Source organism: Chlamydotis macqueenii, chromosome 12 (assembly GCF_036417535.1).
Source record: "Chlamydotis macqueenii isolate bChlMac1 chromosome 12, bChlMac1.mat, whole genome shotgun sequence".
NCBI lineage: Eukaryota > Metazoa > Chordata > Aves > Otidiformes > Otididae > Chlamydotis > Chlamydotis macqueenii.
Window position 1 is genome coordinate 11473144 of NC_141567.1, and position 18391 is coordinate 11491534.

The 18391-nt window shown below is 33.6% G+C and overlaps 1 protein-coding gene across 1 annotated transcript in view; it reads right to left on the reverse strand.

Annotated features, from left to right (window-relative positions):
• Window positions 1–714: 714 nt before the first annotated feature.
• Window positions 715–18391, reverse strand: part of FGF7 (fibroblast growth factor 7) — a 28502-nt gene continuing 10825 nt past the window's right edge. The window contains exons 3-4 of the mRNA XM_010122283.2: window positions 2163–2266; window positions 715–1806 (exon numbers count right to left, since the gene is read on the reverse strand). Of these exons, the coding sequence (XP_010120585.1) occupies window positions 1612–1806; window positions 2163–2266 (299 nt within the window). The 3' untranslated portion in view covers window positions 715–1611. The remainder of the gene's footprint in view (window positions 1807–2162; window positions 2267–18391) is intronic.

Consider the following 18391-nt stretch of genomic DNA (forward strand, 5'->3'; position numbering starts at 1 on the left):
TAAAGAAAGTGTCTCACATAGGAAAAAATGGTTGACTTTAGACACTTGTAATGACAAGTAGAGCATTTAAGAGCATGTTATCTTGATTCCATCTCAGTCATCTAGCAGCTGTTTTAGCTAATTTTTTTGTAATCTTTATCTAAGCACAATTATCACAATACTGAGAAAACGTGTAGGCAAACTGAACTGAGTGAAATTATGTAGTGCATTAGTTGTGTAGGGCTTAGTTGAACACTCCAACAGCTAGAAAATTAAGATATATTTTCTTCATCAGGTCACATTGGTTTTGGCTGAAGTTTCAAACTAGTCATATAGACTCTTACGTATTTCTGTATTGGTGAGTATAGGTTCTACCACCTGAGGATTAGTTCCAGTACCTGCTGAACTGTAACCTTCTTTTACCTGGTGTAACTCTGAGCATGATATTAAATTCAATTAGCAAGAGTATGTGGCAAAGATTTTTTACATTTTTGCATTGTTTCTTTTGAGATGTCCATTGTGCGATTTGCTGCAGGCTGTCATTTTTGTCTGCCATCCAATGTATGTTGGCAAGAGGGTTGTGTACTAGTCTTTGTGTCTGGTCACAGAAGAAAATTCATGCATTTCAGCCAGACTGTTTTGTTATTCCTTTAGAATTAAAAGCATATGAAACAGATGTAGCTTAATAAGTATTTTTTTTTATAAATAACATTTAAATAACTTAGAACAATAAAGTTCAAATACAACTTAAAATAAAGTTTAATGCTGTAACAACAGAAAAAGCATGTATAAGGATGGAAAAACAATATTGAAAGCTGTATGCCCTAACAGGAATTATACAAAAGATAGGATATGTTACATAAAAAACCTTAATATGTCTGAATTTTTGCTTCATCGTTATATAAAATGTTAATTTGTGAAAAGTGAGATGAAGTAGATTATTTATTCCTATTCTTATTTTACATACACTATTTGAAACATCTTTTAGAGCAGCATTAGGTATTTGTTTCATTAATAGATAGAAACATTTTGTAGTAGAGTAAACTTAATTTTTCCAAACTAAGTCTTTTATCTGAATACAACAATAAACATTTACAAGATTATATATTTTTTTCTGATCATATAGTTTATGTATAGCATATCAGTTTCTTGGGGGAAGTATTTAAAATACTGCTCAGCCTCCACATTTTCTATTGACTTGATAATCTGACAACTCATTCCAGCAGCCTTAAAGTCTGACATATTTTACACAACATTATCATCTGCTTATTATTATTATTATAGCAGCCATATTTAAGAAGCAGATAGGTTTTTTTTTAAATAAAATATTATCAGATAATCAAGTCATGACTTATTCTTCAGGGTAAATTAATTTAAGAAACTACCCAGTTACAATGACTAAGATAATGATTGTACAACTCTTTAGAATTTTTTACAACTTTTAGTTAGTAAATCTGGTTTTGTGTATATTTTCAAATCTTTTTCATGTAGTCTCTTAAAAATAAACATAAATGCGCAAGTCCAGCTTGTTCAGTTTCTCAGTAGTATTCCAGCCTCTCTTGATATCTTGTCAAATAGTCATCTTAGAAATAATCTTCCTGCTGGAACTAGTTCTTTATAGATCATTTCTGATTAGGATATTGCCAGAGGAAGAAAGTGGGATGCTCTATGTTCTTTCTTTGTTTTTTTACCTTTCATGGGGACCCCTTTGTGGTTTAATGTAACAAACATCTCCTTTCCTTTGTGTGTCCATTTGGCAGAAGCATACGTATTATAATGGTTTTCCTCAATCAGTTCTATGAAGTTGCAGTCCTCATTGCATACTTTCTGTTGAGAGTAAATAATAAAATAGAGTAAAATAAGTACAAGTGTTTCTTTAAATACTTATATTGGGGAAGCTGGGCTAAGAATATGCATTATAAACCCCACATATTACTAATATTTTTAATAAATAAATTTCACTTCTGAAATAGTATTGAATATTTTAGCTTTGTATATTCCCCCTTAGTATTGCACATTTTAAAAAAAGTACGTATGCTGTAATCACATGTGGGGTAAGTACAGGATACACTTTAATTTGCTAGGAATCTATTTTATACAAACTATACAGATGCTACAGCTAAAAATACTTATCTTTAAGGTTGTACGTGATGATTGTAAACACAAGAGAAGTTTGTCCATACCTTTCCATAGAGTCTTCCTGACTTGTTCATTGCCAGAAAGTATTCACTTTCCACTCCTTTGATTGCCACTATTCCAACTGCCACTGTTCGGATTTCTAGAATACCTGCAAAGGCACACAGGAAGGGCTGTAAAATGGTTGTTCATTCTCCAGTCAACTTAGAAGGCTTAGTTAAACTAATATTCTGTAGTACTTCTGTGTTTGTTGAAAATCTGCAGCAATCATTCTTAGAAAACAGAAAAATTATGTCTTTATTTGTGTGAAGAAAGGGCTAGACTTTAAAAATTGTCTGCATGTGATCATATCTGCACATAGCCACTTAAAATTGTATGGTGATAATTTTTAAGTATATACTGAAGTTGTGATGTTAGGAGAAGTAATTTTCCTGTTTTCAAAGAATCAGTGTTTCTTAGAATTTATCAAGCTCAGGGTTTTATTTGGAAGAATTATATACATAGCCATCAAAGTTCACAGAATTTGTGTAAAGCCTTTATTTTGAAGACTTGTGTAGCAGTATCATCTCCTTGAAAGAGTGTAAACCTTAGAACTTGTGAGTGATAGAAAACAGACCACAGTGTCTTAAATAAGATAAAGTATTTGCTTGACCTTTGTATGCTTTTATGACTGATTGGAGCTGTAAAGATACGTGTACTTGAAAATCATTAAAAGCTGCTCTGAAAATTTATTTATTCAAAACCAGAAAATATTTAGAGTTGTTTTCTATAAATTCCTTTCCTTTCATCTCACTGATGTGTATCTGAAATGGATTTCTTAGTCACTATGATAAAGTTGTTACGTGCAACATAAAAAATATTCTTATGTTAATTGAAAAAAAAACACCTGAACAAAGACAGGAGGAGGGTGCAAGTTATTAAGGAACACCAGGTTGTTTTCAAGCTTAAAAATTATTATTGTTGTTTTAAGCTATAGTTTAGTGTAATACTTCTGAATTTGAGCCATTTTCTTCACTATTGAGTCACCTACAGAACTGTGTGCAGTAGCATCTGTACTGTGACTCGTTCTCCAAAAGAGTCTTTCAAAGCCAGCCAGCTCTAGGCAAACTGCAATAGCTGAGCACGGGGGAGAGAAGTGAGGGAGGCGGAGAGAGAGGCTTGTGTCAGATTGTCACCTGAGAGGTGGCTGTCATCTGAAACAAAGCATTTCCTTTTTTTTTTTTCTTTTTTTTTCTCTTTTTCATTAATTGTTGGTTTGTTGGGTTTGGTTTTTTTTTTTAGGCTTTTTTTTTTTTTTTAGAAAGGCATGAAATATCTATGATATTTCTCTTTCCCTATACTTTTTTAATATCCTGATGTCCTTTGCTTGCTTTACTATTCTGTTTTGCTTTCTTCCGTGACATTATTGATGTATCAGTCCTAGCCTGTATTGTTTACTTTATTTCTTCCTATTTTCCCTACCAGTAGATCAATCTTCTCATGGTGTGTGCTCTGCTGGGCGTTCATCTCTGAACACTTATACCTCTGTACTTCCCTAGAATGCTAAGCCAACTTTAAGTAAAGCTTTTAGAAGTCTTTGACAAGTTCCACTTTTCTGCCAGCCTAGCAACAATTCTTACAAAGGCTAATTTCTAACTGAAACTTACAAAAATTGTATTAACTTTCATTTAAATTTCACTTTAGAAAAACCACAGTGAGGCTGAAAAACAGATGAACATCTGCATCTAGCCAAACAAAGAACATAACAGTGGAAGGGATCTCTGGGTCATCAAGTCCAGTGCTCTGCTAGCCTGGGAATTGCATCAGATAATTCTCTTTTCATGAACTTTGCCAATACTAAATTGGAGTTGTTATTTCTTTGCCCCCAGTGTTTCCACCGAAAGCTGTTCCAGAGTTTGATTTATTTTAATGGCTAGAGACTCTGTAGTAATTTGCAATCTGCATTTTTTCAGCAACAGCTTATATCCATTTGTTCTTTTGCCTGTGCTGGCCATTAGCTGAAGGAGAGGGTTTTTTTTTTAAATCTATGTTTTAGTTTTCTATTTATACAGAATTGAAAAAATGAAAGATTCAAAATGACTTTTTAAAACAAGTCATGCTATTAGGAATTGAGATTTCCTTGAGTAAGCTGATGTTGGCTGAAGTTACAGTAGTAAGAAATACTACTGCTTTTAAAAAGGAAGTCCCAAAAGCTTTTGTCCAAGGCAATATTATTATTAGAATTTTTACATTATTTTTTAGCTAGGTTTTTTTTGTGAAGTAGATGCTGACGTTCGTACTAACTTGTAGGACTTACTTTATTTTGGTTTGAGGTACTTGTTTTTCTACTTTATTCTCAGTTGAGACATAAATGTCTTTCATGTGCAAAGTTTACACTATCGATATAGAATTTGATATAGGATAGAAATTGCGGATGTAAAAATATTTTATAAGCCTCCTGTATAGCAAATCTGAATGGCAAAATAAAATGTTATCTATCAAAGTTATATTCTACTTGTAATTTACAAGGGCACTATGTGCAATAGATTTATTGTATTCAGATCATTGCATGGTTTTTCATCTTATTAGTTAAAATCCCATTGTGCATAAAAAGCAGTGCATTTTAATTAACAACAGATCACTGTAAGAGAAATTACCTAATGGTAACACTAGGATGTGTTGTTGCAGATAGGAACCTAATCCGTTAGTAGGTGTCAAGAGGTAATAAAATTATTCCACCGGAATTTTGGCCAACAGCAGGTATTTTCTTTTTCTTCTATACTTTCTGTAATCATCTGCTACTGCCAACAGGATGTTAGGCTAAATTAAATTTGGATCTGAGCTGATATGGTTGTCCTTATGCTCTTGGTGTATATAGTTTGTTAAAAAATTGTAACTCTTACATTCAGCCAAGTCTGTGAATGTGATTCTTTTAGTTGGTTTGGGTTGGTTTGGTTTTTTTTTTTTTTAAAAAAAAAAAAATCTTCTTTGTTCTCTTCTCTTTTGTTTTGACATTCTGCATCATTGCAATGTCTTTAATAAGACTAGCCAGGAACAACATTTGGTGTACTGGAAAGTAACCCAAAAATCTCTTTTTTTTTCTGTAAAGGTAGGAAGAGCTTTGCTTCTAATGGTGCTAAAATCAACAACAAAACAGTAATATACGCCAAAGATTAGCTTTTTAATGATGATAACCTGAGTTAAGCAGAACTCACCAAAGTTAAAGGCTGTCTTTTCTAGTATACCATTTCTGACTGCATTTAACATAGGAACTGAATTAAAATGTGTTAGTTTCATTGCTCCTCTACTGTCAGCCCAAGTGTAGCTGAGCTTCAGTGTTCATGGTAATTCTTGTTAGCTGATTCATTGTAAGGAGGCAAATCTCTGTAGCCGTAGAAAAATGGGAATAGTGTTATGTTTATAGGCCGTTTTATACATAAAGACGAAAGTTCAGTCCTCATTAAAGTGAATGGTGAGATTTCAGCAAACTCAATAGAGCCAGGATTTTACCCCTAAGGTAGTTCCTTCAGTGAGGCAGAAGAGGTATAGTAAGCTAAAATCTTTGCAGAAGAAAATCCACACAGAAATACAGCAAAATGCTGAACAGGTAGACATGTGAGATTTATCTGTGCCATTTTCTAAGTGTTAGTTTATGTAACAGCAGATACTTCAAAGAAATGACAAAGAACTAAATCTACAGTCAGAAATTCTACTAAGGAAAACCTCTTCTCCTCTATCTAATAGTGTACCATTGCTTGTCTTATATTAGCCAGTCCATTCTTATGTGCTTCCTTTTGAAGTAAAAAGTTCTAATCCTTTCAATCTCTATTCATGAAAAGGAAAAAGTTACCAAGCTAGGATGGGAAAGAGAAAATTCTTATCTGTCGATGGTTTTATTTGAATACTCTTTTAATACTCTAATACCAAAATTACTTTTAAAATATGCTTCAATTGATAAGATGCTGCTGATGAGATGTTCAGAAGGACAAACTTCAACAAGATCTTAAATATGCTCAGTTTAAAAATGAAAATGTAAACTCTGTTTTTCAGTTACTTTAGATAAAGCATCCACATCAAAGTTCAGAAGAGGTTTAAGACTTGAATATACCACAAAGTAACTAGGAAAGAAATCAGATTAAAGTCAGAAAGAGAAAAAAAACCCTGAAAACGAGCATACAAAATTGAAAACAAATGTAATTTCTATAAAATCAGCATGAAATTCCAAACAATTTTATATGGTTGCATGGTCAGTGTATCAAATGTAGCTTAAAAATTCCTGTAGTGAATTAAGTTTCCTACAGAGCTGAAATTCAACATTCAACATACAGTTGATATAAAATCCAGTAGAAAAAAAAACCACAAAGAAACGAAACAACCCTTTAGGTTGACACAGCAGTTTTAGAGGGCGAAATATATATCGGTTTTTGGAGACAGTTTACATAACAAATGAGGTGAGTTTCCTGGCATTCTGGTCTAGAAGACAGTTGCTGAGTACTTTACAAGTAGACACTTTTATATCTGGACTTATTCTGTGACTGTGACCTGGAAGACAGGACAGTACCTCAGGCTGGAAATTTATGTAGAAAAATTGGCATTTACCTACATCATTGATACAAAATTGAGCATTCTCCTGTAAGGTAATTTTTTCCTGACAAGTGGTATTTGATAATTTTGGTTTTAATCATGTGATATTAAGTATCTTTTTTTTTTCTGATTTAATTAATATTTTCACATTAACATTTTCATCTTGTTTTTATTGTTAAACTGGTTTTGCGTTTACAACACAATAATACAGTGACATTTTATTTATTTTTAACAAATCTTAGATTTTAGTGCTACACAATCTGTTTACAGATTATATTAAACTAATTTCTACCTGTATGCAGCCATAGCTGATTAGGCAGAGTTTCTTTGTGTTTACCCATAATATCCTCAAATAACAATATCCTAACTATAACAAAGTAGTGAGAGCCTTGTGATTTAGCAAAATCAAAACATTTTGGTTTTAATCATTTTGCATCCAAGAAGCTGCAAGAGCAATTGCAATTCTTGCTTCTGAGAGCTGTAAGGAAACCAGTAAGTGCAGCACATTACTGAAGATCCAGCAGGTGTTAACAACCAGTCCAGTGGGTCTGTGGAAGAAAAGAGAGAGCAGAACCACCAAGCTAGATATCTTTTCAGATGCTAGGGAACTGCCCCACTATGTTGGGTGATAAGATTGTTCACAAAGATTTCAGAAGAGGTTGAAATTGTGCATTGTGTTCAGTCCCTCATCAGCTGGCTCTTTTTCCAAACATTTAATATGTTGCTGATATCCTCTCAATATCTATCTCATAATGTTTCCAGTCACTTCTCCGTTTTGTAGTATCAGAGTTTCTGTAGACATTAATTCAGAGAGAAATTTTGGCGTCCATTACATTATTTTTTTCAGCAAGGCAGACAGTCATTTCGTCCCAGTATTTTTCTGTTCTGTCAGGTACATATGTTATAAGAAAATGTTTACAGGTAAGATGGAAACTACTAAGAAGACTTCTGTAGTCTTCTAAATGCTGGAAAGAAGGGAAGAAGAAGAAAAGTATGGTTTTTAAGGAAAGAAAAGCAAAAGCAAATGTCCAGAAGCTAGTTATTATTTTACATTCTTCTTATTTCCTTAAAAAAAAATAGCTAATTGGTTATATATATAATGCTGATTTTTAAAATATTCTAAATGCTTTACAATACCAAATTTCGTGTGATATTTACAGCACTTTATTTCTTGTGGCCTCTCTGTGCACTGAAGCTGAAAAACCTATCTGTTGCTGATTTTTAGGGGTAGGGAGGCTGGCACTGACAGTTAAGCACTTGTGAGGAACTTATTTGTGAAACACCCTTTCCTAGGCAGAATTGTCCTTAACGTAAAGTGTGTGGAATCTCAAAGAGGGAAAGAGGGGGCAGAAAATACTTGGATGAAGAATAAGTCAAAACAAAGTGAAACTTCTAAGTTTCACTAACTTGTGTTTCTAATTAATTAATTTTGGAGCACATATTTATGAATTCAAGTGACCTTCGCAGATGATTCAAGGCCAAGAAAAATGCTCTCAACATTGCTTACAAGACAGTGTTCAATGGTATTTAATGTAATTTGTTCTCTTATTCTGGGATTTAATAAATTAGCGTTTGTGCCTCTTAAAGCAAGAAAATACTAATCACAATGGTCCATCATACAGTATTTTGGAAAACTTTCGTGGTGTTATTAGTGCATGTATGCATTCGGTGAGCCAGCACAGTAAATACGTTGATTAGCTGGTTTATTACAATTGAAGTGTTTATCCACAAGAGTCTATCGGTATTTGTTTTCTGAAAGTAAATGAATACTTTCATTAGATAGTTTTGTAAGTTGTTGCTTTCAGGAAACTTGCCCCTTTATCTCTTTTTTAAAAAAATAGTGTGTATATTGTCAGGTATTTGTGCTTAAGTTATTTTGATTTTTAATAGTACTTTTAAATGCATGCATCTTAAAGTTCATTTTTAGGTACAGCAATTTGTGTGCTCATTCTCTTTCAAATGTAAAATCTATTTGTCAAAAATTTGCTGCAAATAAAGGCATTAATTTAAGAGATATTGTAATACGCATTTGTATTCTGTACTCTCTTCAGCAAGAGAGTGAAAGAGTTTCCCAGATGGTAGCTCATAGAACTCATAGTTCATCAGCTTTGTAAGTAGAAATAGACATACAAGTATATGATATAATGGTTTTCAAAGCAGAGATGACATTGTCTCCAGCCCAGGAATTTTCTGGGTACAGGTATGATTTTAATAAACAACTAATTATGGTAACAGAAAACTAGCTGGTGCATACGTTCACTATCACTTTCTTTTTTTAAGTGTCACATATTTGCTTGTCCTTGTGATACTCAGAATTTGGATTTATGGCACAAACACATATAAAATACATTACTTACAGCATGGACCAATATGAAGGGCTAAAAGCTTTTATTTAGAGGCTTTGTGCTATATCCTTGCATGCATTTGCTGTGCATATGGAGACTATCTGAAGCACTCTAGATATGAATATGACTGTAAAAATGATCTGCACATAAACAATGGATCTGTCAAGGATTTTCAGTAGAACAGTTGAAGCTACTGCTTCAGTGAGGTGCCAGACATCTGGATATTATGGACAAATATTCAAAGCACTCAAAGCTCCTGTTTTTGTCCTGAGTGTAATTTCCAAGCAGGAAAAATTGTAGTTGTCCGAGGAAATACAGCCTTGAGGACTTGATGTAGCATATTGTTCAAGCATACTCAAATAGCAGAATTTGCTTATAAGATTTAGTCTGTGTGGAGAACATGTTTGATTAAGCATAAGTAGCTCATGTTTAATTAACTTTTTGCAATTAATTGGGCACAAAACAGTAGGCATACTCTATTAAAAAGAACCAAGGAATTGCTAAACGGGAGTCCATCCAAGTATTTTTGTACTTTGGTGGATTTTCATTTACTGGTAATTTTAAAGATTCCTTACTTGACATTACATTACCCTTAAATTTCTCCACTGTTTGCCAGTTCTACTAACTGATTGATACATGCATTGCTAGATAGAACAGCTTTATAATAAACCATTGTCCTGGTGGTATTCAACAGCTGATAGATATGTTAGTCATGGAATTAGAGCCATGTCAAGGTGTCTGAAATAAACTGCTAACTTGGTAACTCTGTGGAAATAGTATAAAAAATGCAAGATGAGAACCAGAGAGAAGAAAGAAGATACAATGGGGAACTAAAATGACTGTTTAGAAATACTGTTACTTTACTTACAGAATCTGTTCTTTGCATGTGTGCTTGGACTTGTGGGTGTTTACCTTTATGACAGAAAAGGAAGGAGTGAGCCCAGTTCCACTCTTATGTCTGCTTTGCTCTAAGTATTTACACAGTTCAAAGTATTTACACATGCATTGTCAAATGTATAACCTGGCCTTCTGAATAAGTATTACTGGTACCTCAGCATAAAAAGAAAAGTCTGGTTTGAACTTCCAGATTGATGTTTTAGGAAATACACCTTCCTTTTTACTTACAAACTTACCACGTTTGATCTGCAGTGGGGAATATTAAAAGCCATAATACCTTTTCTAGTTACTTTTCAAAATAAATAAATATAAAGCACTGGACATCAGCTTAAAGCACTCAGTAAAGCTTACTTCCACCAATTACTGCAGTCAGGATTTTAGCAACTGTATTGCAAGGAATTATTGCTGAAAAGAAACGGCTTAGAATTTCTGAGTGTTTTTCCTTATTGTGCAACATATTTGGCCTCAGTTTTATATTAACTCTATGCTAATGTTGGTGGGTTAGACAGGTTTGTAAATCAAATACTTCAGTCTTCATTGAAAATGGTAGCATCATAAGAGTTGATCTAGGATATTCTGACTCTAAAATGCCTTCTCTCCTTCTGTGTATGTCTCTTTGGAACATTAGCATTTTGGACCACTGTTTTTCCAATATTTCTCTTGATTTGATCTTCAAAAACAAAAGCGTGTGACATTTTTCACTGAAGTAGATTGTAAAACTATGAAACTTTTCAATTTAGAGGTCTGACTTGTGAATAGCAGTATATAGTAACGACTGAATAACGTGCTGCCCCAGGCAGTTGTTCACTTGTGGATTTCTCATTAAACTTATTAGAATCCCTTCACTTTGCTGATCTCAACTGTGCATTTCATGTAAGTATTTTCTTGATCAGCCTCTTAAACAGCATGTAGTCGTTTCTCATTTTTGCAGGAAACTACATTTCCCACCAATAAAAATTGCCTTGGAGCTAAACATATGGTTATAATAAAAAATAATATTATTTTTTAGAATTAATGGTGTCATGCAAAATCCAAGTCTTAATCCTCAGTCCGAAAAAGTACTCTTTTATTACAGCATTAATAATTTCCTGATATTAGAAACAGAAAAAAAAAAAAAAAGAGTGGAATGACTATTTACAAAATGTAATTGTTTCCAAGCAGGAAGAAAATTAATCATTTAATTATTTAGATCTAAACTTGTACAACAAATACTTTCTCTACAGCTCAGAGGAAGGATATTTCTAGTATTTAAATATTTTGTACGAACTTAACTGGAATAAATTATCATTTCAAGCTTTGCAGACTTTTAGAATCTAGCTTCAAAATAGCAAAAGTAAATGTAAAGCACTTCTAATTAACCTTTTCACAGTAAAATGAGATACATCCATTTAGTGGTGCCAAACTTTCCAAATTTAGAGTTTCAGGGCCTACAGCTATTTTGATTATCTGAAACTTGGAAAATTCCACATAGGACCAGAGTCCCCTGTCTCTCCAAATTCCTCTGTAATGCAAAAGTCTTTAAATATATTAATTTGTTCTTTGGTACTTGTTACTGTACTATTTTGTGTTTTCATCTACTAAAGAGCTGGTGGTTTGATGTCTTGCCCCAGCATCATTGCTGAATAAATTTCCTTCCTCCTTTTCTGGGTAGAATTCATGATCATAGTTGACATTAAATTAGTCATGTCATTTCTATGGAAGAATTTTTCTGTTTTTCTAAGGAAAACAGAAGTGCATATTCACATACCTTTTCTGTTTATTAGAAATTGAATTATTCGTTATCTGAATTGTGTTCTGAAGAACTTCAATTCCAGGTGCTCTTATGGCTTATCATCTATATAAGCCTGCAAAGATGGCATGAATGTAACATGGCAGCGTGTGCTGGACTTAGTCAGTTAAAGGCAGCAAAAATACAGGTTCTGTTCTTTTTTAGATGAAGTATTTCCTCACTCTCAAGGTCTAGCTGTTTTGTTTTGCGTATTGTACTGTCTCCAGCAGTTCCTGTGGCAGCTTTTCTAGTCTCTGAAACAGGCTTTATGGAAGGAATAGCAGAGCCATATTCTGGGGACAAACAGAATAAGAACTGCGGTCTGGTTCTTTCAGGGTAATTTAGAATTATACATTGTTGACAAACATTACTAAAAGCTATTATTAAATACCCATAGGATGATCATAATGACATTCCCAGTGCTGAAAACTCTATTATCAGTTTAAGTATAAATTAAAATGCATTTTTAATAGTGAAAATGTTCCCAGATGTAGCTAATAACCAAATTATTTAAAATAAGAAAACTCAGAAAGTGGATGCGTAAGAAAGAAGGTGGCTGCAGTATTCCAGAACTTGAATGTATACTTAGGGGTCTCTGGCATAGAAGCAAATAGTCTTAAATGGTTTGAAATTTTGGACAGTAAAATTTTGTTTTACACAGTTAAGAGAGCATTTCATTAATAAAGACTGCAATCCATATTGCAAGAGGTAGACATCTTTTCCCACTCTAGGTAGTGATTTAAAATGTAGGGCAAGTACTGCCCGACTGGATAAATTTCTGTTTGATTTCCAAATCAGATCTGCTACTTGATGCAGGAACAGCTGAAGCCGTACATCTAAATATATCAAGTACAGTGACTACAAGAACACAAGCAGGCAGTATGTAATTCCTTTCAAGGTACAAAGTGCAAGAAGCTGCTAAGAAAATCATACTAACCCCTTGCTGCACCACAGAGTGGGAATTGATAGAAACCATCTGGCTCACTCTTCCTGCCTTCAAAACACTACTGGACATATATTTATATGATATGGTCTCTCAAATTGTTCTGGTTTGCTGCCGACAAATAATTTAGATTTAGTTGAACTTTCAAAATCAATATTAGACCAAACACTGAAAAATAAACTAATGGAAGGAGAAAATTTTAAAACCCCTCAAAATCAAAAGCAATCCAATCATTTAATCAAATTCTGGTACATAAATTAGGATTTTTCTTCAAATAAGAGATGTTTCTCTTATCTTGCTCAGTATATGGATCAAAATGTGTGTCAGTTATCAAACAATCTTTTTTTTTTTTTTCCTGAATAGCTTAATAATTCCCTGTCTTAATGTTGCCTAATGTCTTTAATTTACTTCACTACATACTTTTTTACCAGTCTAAAAATTTTATCTAAGATGAAAGCCTGACCGTAGGGAAATCAGTAGAATATTTGCCATTATACACAGGCAGCACTTTGAAACTTCTCTCTTTGTTTACATGGTCAGATATTTATAAACGTGTCACGATCGTCCTGTTAATCTTTAGTTGTCTTCTAGCTTTGCAATTCCGTATCAAAACTGAGAAAAAGGCATAATCAGCAGCAGTGGAGAGAATTGTTCCTCTGATTCAGGACCAATTGCTATTACCAGAACAAATATACTATGGGACCTGTAGCCAAATTTCTCTTTTATTTTGTATTTATTTGTGTGATTTTTAATCTGCCTTTTAAAATTCAGCTGAATTATCCAGAAAATCAGGAGGGTTTTTTCAGTTTTTATTTTAAATGCCAGGATGTACAGGAAATCAGATGTTAATGATTTTGAGTTTGATGATACAAATATTCATGTAGACACTTAGTTTTGCCCATGTGGACAATATCAGGAAGTCAGTGAGAAAGCTATTGCAACTAGTGTCATGTAAATATTTTCTAGAGTCCACAGCCTTTCTCTGCTTTGCTTTTCTCAAGGGTTACATAGAAACAGTGTCCTAGGTTTTTTTAGTGAAAGTTACTTGTACACTAAAAGTAGAAAGAAGGACTCTAGAACTAAGGGCTGCACACGTTCCAGTGTGTTGTGATAGAATAATATGAAATCTTCTGAGGAGAAGTTATCAGTCATAGCTCAAATGTAAAATACTGAACAGTTAACGGAGATAGGATTAGCCAAATTGTATGAAAAGTATCGTTAAACTTTTTATTAACTTTAACACACTTTTACTATGTGTTATTGGTTTGTACACAACTCAGTTTCCCATTGCTTTTGTTTTAATTTTTATGTCCCCATGTGTGAGTCAGTGCATTTATATTTATTTCAATTAAGTTATCAATGTTTATATCAACTAAAGATACATAAAGGGGACATATAAGAGAGAAACTATGAGGTTAGAAAGCTGCCTTGTGTTGGTATCCACTGTTCCTTTGTGTTATCACCAATAACCCCACTTACAGGCTAGTTTGAAAGGAGGATTTTCATATATATGTAATGCTGCTTAACTCCACCTTTAGTTACTGAAACATTCTTAAAAACCTAGCCCTTAGGGACTTAGAAGATCAAGTCTTTTAAAAAGATTCTTTAAATGTTTTGTCAGAAATTACCCTAAAACAATTAAATTTTAAAAACATTCATAAAATCAGTATGCCATAACAGTCATCTCTCAATTAACTGGAGGGAAGTATTTAAAATGTGAGAGAAACTACTTCACTTTCTTTACCAGCTAAGGAAAGTTTCTTGTGGCTCTGAACTGCAGAAGGAAGGATGCGAGCTGTCCTGTGCCTGTAAACTGCAGTAGGTAGGTTCTTGGCTCTCAGAGCACACAGGTACTGTACACTATATCACTATATGGTGACTGTTTGTTATGAAATTATCTGTAACCAGTCTATTAAACTATTTGATATCTTACGTTCAGATCCATCCTGGCAGCCATATTATGATATTGGCAGAATTCCAGTGTCCCATCTCTGACAATCAAACAACCTGTTTGATAGAGTGCAGTGCAGTGGCATAAGCATCAATACATACTTCTCCTTTGATCTTGAGACAAATGGAAGATTTCATACCACTCAAGCATTTGATAACCACTTCAGACAGGGGCCTTTGGGAATGCTTTAGTTTTCAATTTCTCTGCTACAATTCACATAGTTCTTATTTTGCTTTTATTTGTGTTGAGGTCATGAAGTTTTGATGGGCTCCATAGAAGTAATACATAAGCAGTCTCTAGCAGACTGTGTGGACCCCTTTAAAATCTGTGATTTGTAGATGTTTGAAAACATGCATTTCAGCTAATGGGCTTAAACAAGGACCTTGTTTAAGCAGAGAAGAGTAAAATGTTCTCTGTAAGGAAGCAGAGTAATGTGGTAGAGATTTCTTCCATAGGCTCATTGGGCTAGAGGACACAGATAAAGGTTAGTAGTTTTTTATATATTAGACCATGAGCTGGGTAGCAGAAGCTTTATGTGAAAATAAAGGGCTTGCCGCACTTACATTTTTATTTTGTGGAGGATTTGCATTAAGCTTGTGTGATTTTGTGATTGACAGACTCAGTTTGCAGGCTTTTAAAAATTCTGCATTGTATTTATGAGCATTTCTACCCTTTAAGGTACTGTTCTCTCTGAGTGTTTGTAACATAAAAATAAAAGAAAAGTTACTGTGTAACGTTGAACTCAGCAGGAAATTTTAGAACTGCCTTGAAGACCGTGAAGTTACACCACCGCAGAGTTTGGCTGTACCCGTAGTGGTACCTTCTAATGTGTATATTAAAACCCCCTGTTCTTAGTAAAGAATTTGCTATGCTTTTTGCTCTGACTGAAACAATTATAGCTGTTCCAAGCACTTAAAGTGGTGAAGAAACCTTTTTTTTCTTTGTGTAAAATATTTGTGACTTCAGCTGTATTGCTACAAGGAGCTGGAGAAAAAGTTCCAAAGTTGACTGAGAAGATGATTGCTTTTTACAAAACGGAACAAAGTGCTTCTGCTCTCCTTAACTTAGTCTTTTCGTGCCACCTTAATTGCTCCATGACTATCAATGTATTCTTGATTCATATGTGAATATGGTAGAAATAACTTTACAAGAATAGATTCTACTTCTACTATAAAATATATATTCAGTTTGAATATATATAGTCAGTTTCTACTAGATATAGATATGTGCATCTGTGGTTTTAATATAGTTCCAGAAAACTCAGAATAAGTTTCCCTTTATATCTTTCATACAGAAATATAAATTTGCACATGTATTTGAAAAGTAATAGCTAATTATTTTTCAAGTTGACTATCCTAAATTGTGTATATTCTGGTGTATTGCGCTCTTAAGCCGGTATCTTCAGTAGAATAAATAGAGATAGCAGCATTACTCCGAGGTAGATGTCGGTAAGATACAGATAAGTCATTCTGACTTGAAAGTCAGGAAGAGATTAATGGCGGAACAGGAATTTCATTTTTCTTTATGCCGTCTGTATTACCAGTGTTATGAAGCCATATCTTAAAGTAAAAGCACATGAATTGCAGAGGCGATACTTATTATTTGGCAGCCTTTTAAATTAACTCCTCAAGCCATTGATAGGCATCAGTAACAGAACTCTTACTGGTTTCAGTAGAGCCAGGCTTTTACAAACACCATATATTTGTCTCTTTCCTAATATGGGTCTTTCAACTCTTGAGCAAACTTTTCCTAATGAATCACAGGATTAGATAGCTTTTCCACTAGTCAGTCACTTAACTCCTCCACAGCTGTGCAATATTTTTTTACTTTCAACAGCAACTATTTAGACTATTAATGATAGTTCTCTATAGATCATCAGTAAGTGAATATGAATAGAACAGCCGTATTTTGGCTGTATCTTGAAAAGAGAGCTAATGCTGTACTTCTCAACAATTACTTTCTCATGTTGATTACATCTCTGTGTTGTTTAGAATATATTTCAACCAAATACCATGCACACAGAGAAGGAATTTTTTTTAATGTAGAAATCTATGTTAATTAAATAAATATGGCAGTCTGACCAGGCTTAAGTCAGACTTTTTTGTACAATACCACCTGTGAAGTAAATTGTAGCACATGCGATTAGAATAGATGATGTATATATAACTCTTTAGGGATTCACTAACAGAGGCAAGTTTGGGATGCAGCTGCCAGATAGCTGTTAAGTGGAAAACAAAGAAAGAAACCATCCCACTGTGATGGCTCTGGAGCCAGAAAAGAGTAAACTCATGAAACGGGAGCTGTAACAAGCAATTCTACATTGCTAAGCTGAGCTCAGCTGGAAGTACCCATAACTGCATTGTTGAAGTATGAACAAGAAGACAATATAATAAGTTGTGATCCAAAAATCTTCAATATTTACAGTGCTGTACACAGGCAGAAATATTCTGCATTTTCCTGCATCACCTACAAAGGAGTTGTCACCCACACTCTAGTTTTGGAATTCATGTAGTTAATTGTTTGGGGAAATAAGCATGATTACTTTCATGTGCAATTTGTACAAAACTAACGTTTCTTAAATTGTTATGTATGGCTAAGGATACCCCAAACAAAATGGTATCACAGACAGAAAAAAGTGAGCAGCTAAGGTGAAGAGGGAGAAAGGGAAAAAATATTTTTGTAATGGCAGTCATACATTTTAATTTAGCCCTAGCAGAAAAAAGGTTTGTGTATGTAATGGCTACAAGATGATAACTTGCAAGTCATTAGGAGAAAGTTGGGGAATATGGATTCTATTATTTATTTTGTCTCTCACAGTTGTATAACAGTGGCTACTTGCACAATTTTGAAAATATCATCTGAATTTATTTAGAAATGTAAGTACCATGTATACGCTATGAGGTTTAGGCTTAAGTATTGCTTTTCGAAATGTAACTTGAAATGTCCCCTGAGTACTTGTGAGCACTTTTACACAATTGTCTCTGGGATGTCTACAGATCCTATCTGAAAAGGACAATGTACAGAATACCTACTTGTGTTTATGAAGTATTTTCTTATCTAAGAAGAAAAAAATGGGATTAGTATTTAGTCTTATTTTGGCAAAGATGGGTATTTATTACATTCCAAATGTTAAACAGTTTTGAATCATTTCTCAAGTAATTTCTCTCAATAATTATGATAAACATATCTCCTATCACTAGATCATTTTCTGCTTAAATGATATAGCTATTGGAACTCACCGCATTCTCGAACAATCTGGTTGGATCAGAGCTAGGCTGTTCATCACCTTACCAAATTAGGCAGTTCATGCCCTGTGTTATGAATCACTTGAAAAATTCTGCTTTTGGTCTAGTTTGGTCTAATGCTTATGATTTTGGTATAGATCGTTTTTCTTCCAGTGTTTCTTCTGTATGAAAGTGCCATTTCAGAAGTTCTTGTTAGATGATTCAGAATGCATCCAAGAATGATATGATTAAAATAGATTAATTCAAATTCAAAACAGTGGATTACTTAGCTAAAAAAATTAGCAGAGCATGATTTCCTTGAAAAATGTGGTAATAGTTTCCTAGAAAGATGTGGTAATCTTTTTTTTTTTTTTTTCTTTAATACATGACAGTTATGTTCAGTAATATAGACTGAATTTCCCAAGTCACACAAAGATGTAGTCAGAAATGAAGGCATATTAAGTAATTTTAGATTAGTATTTATAATCAAGTAGCATGAGTATTAGTTTGCTAATTTGAAAATTCTAATTGAAATTGGTGTATAATAATTTGAAATAATGGTTTTATTCATAGCTCAACTTTAGA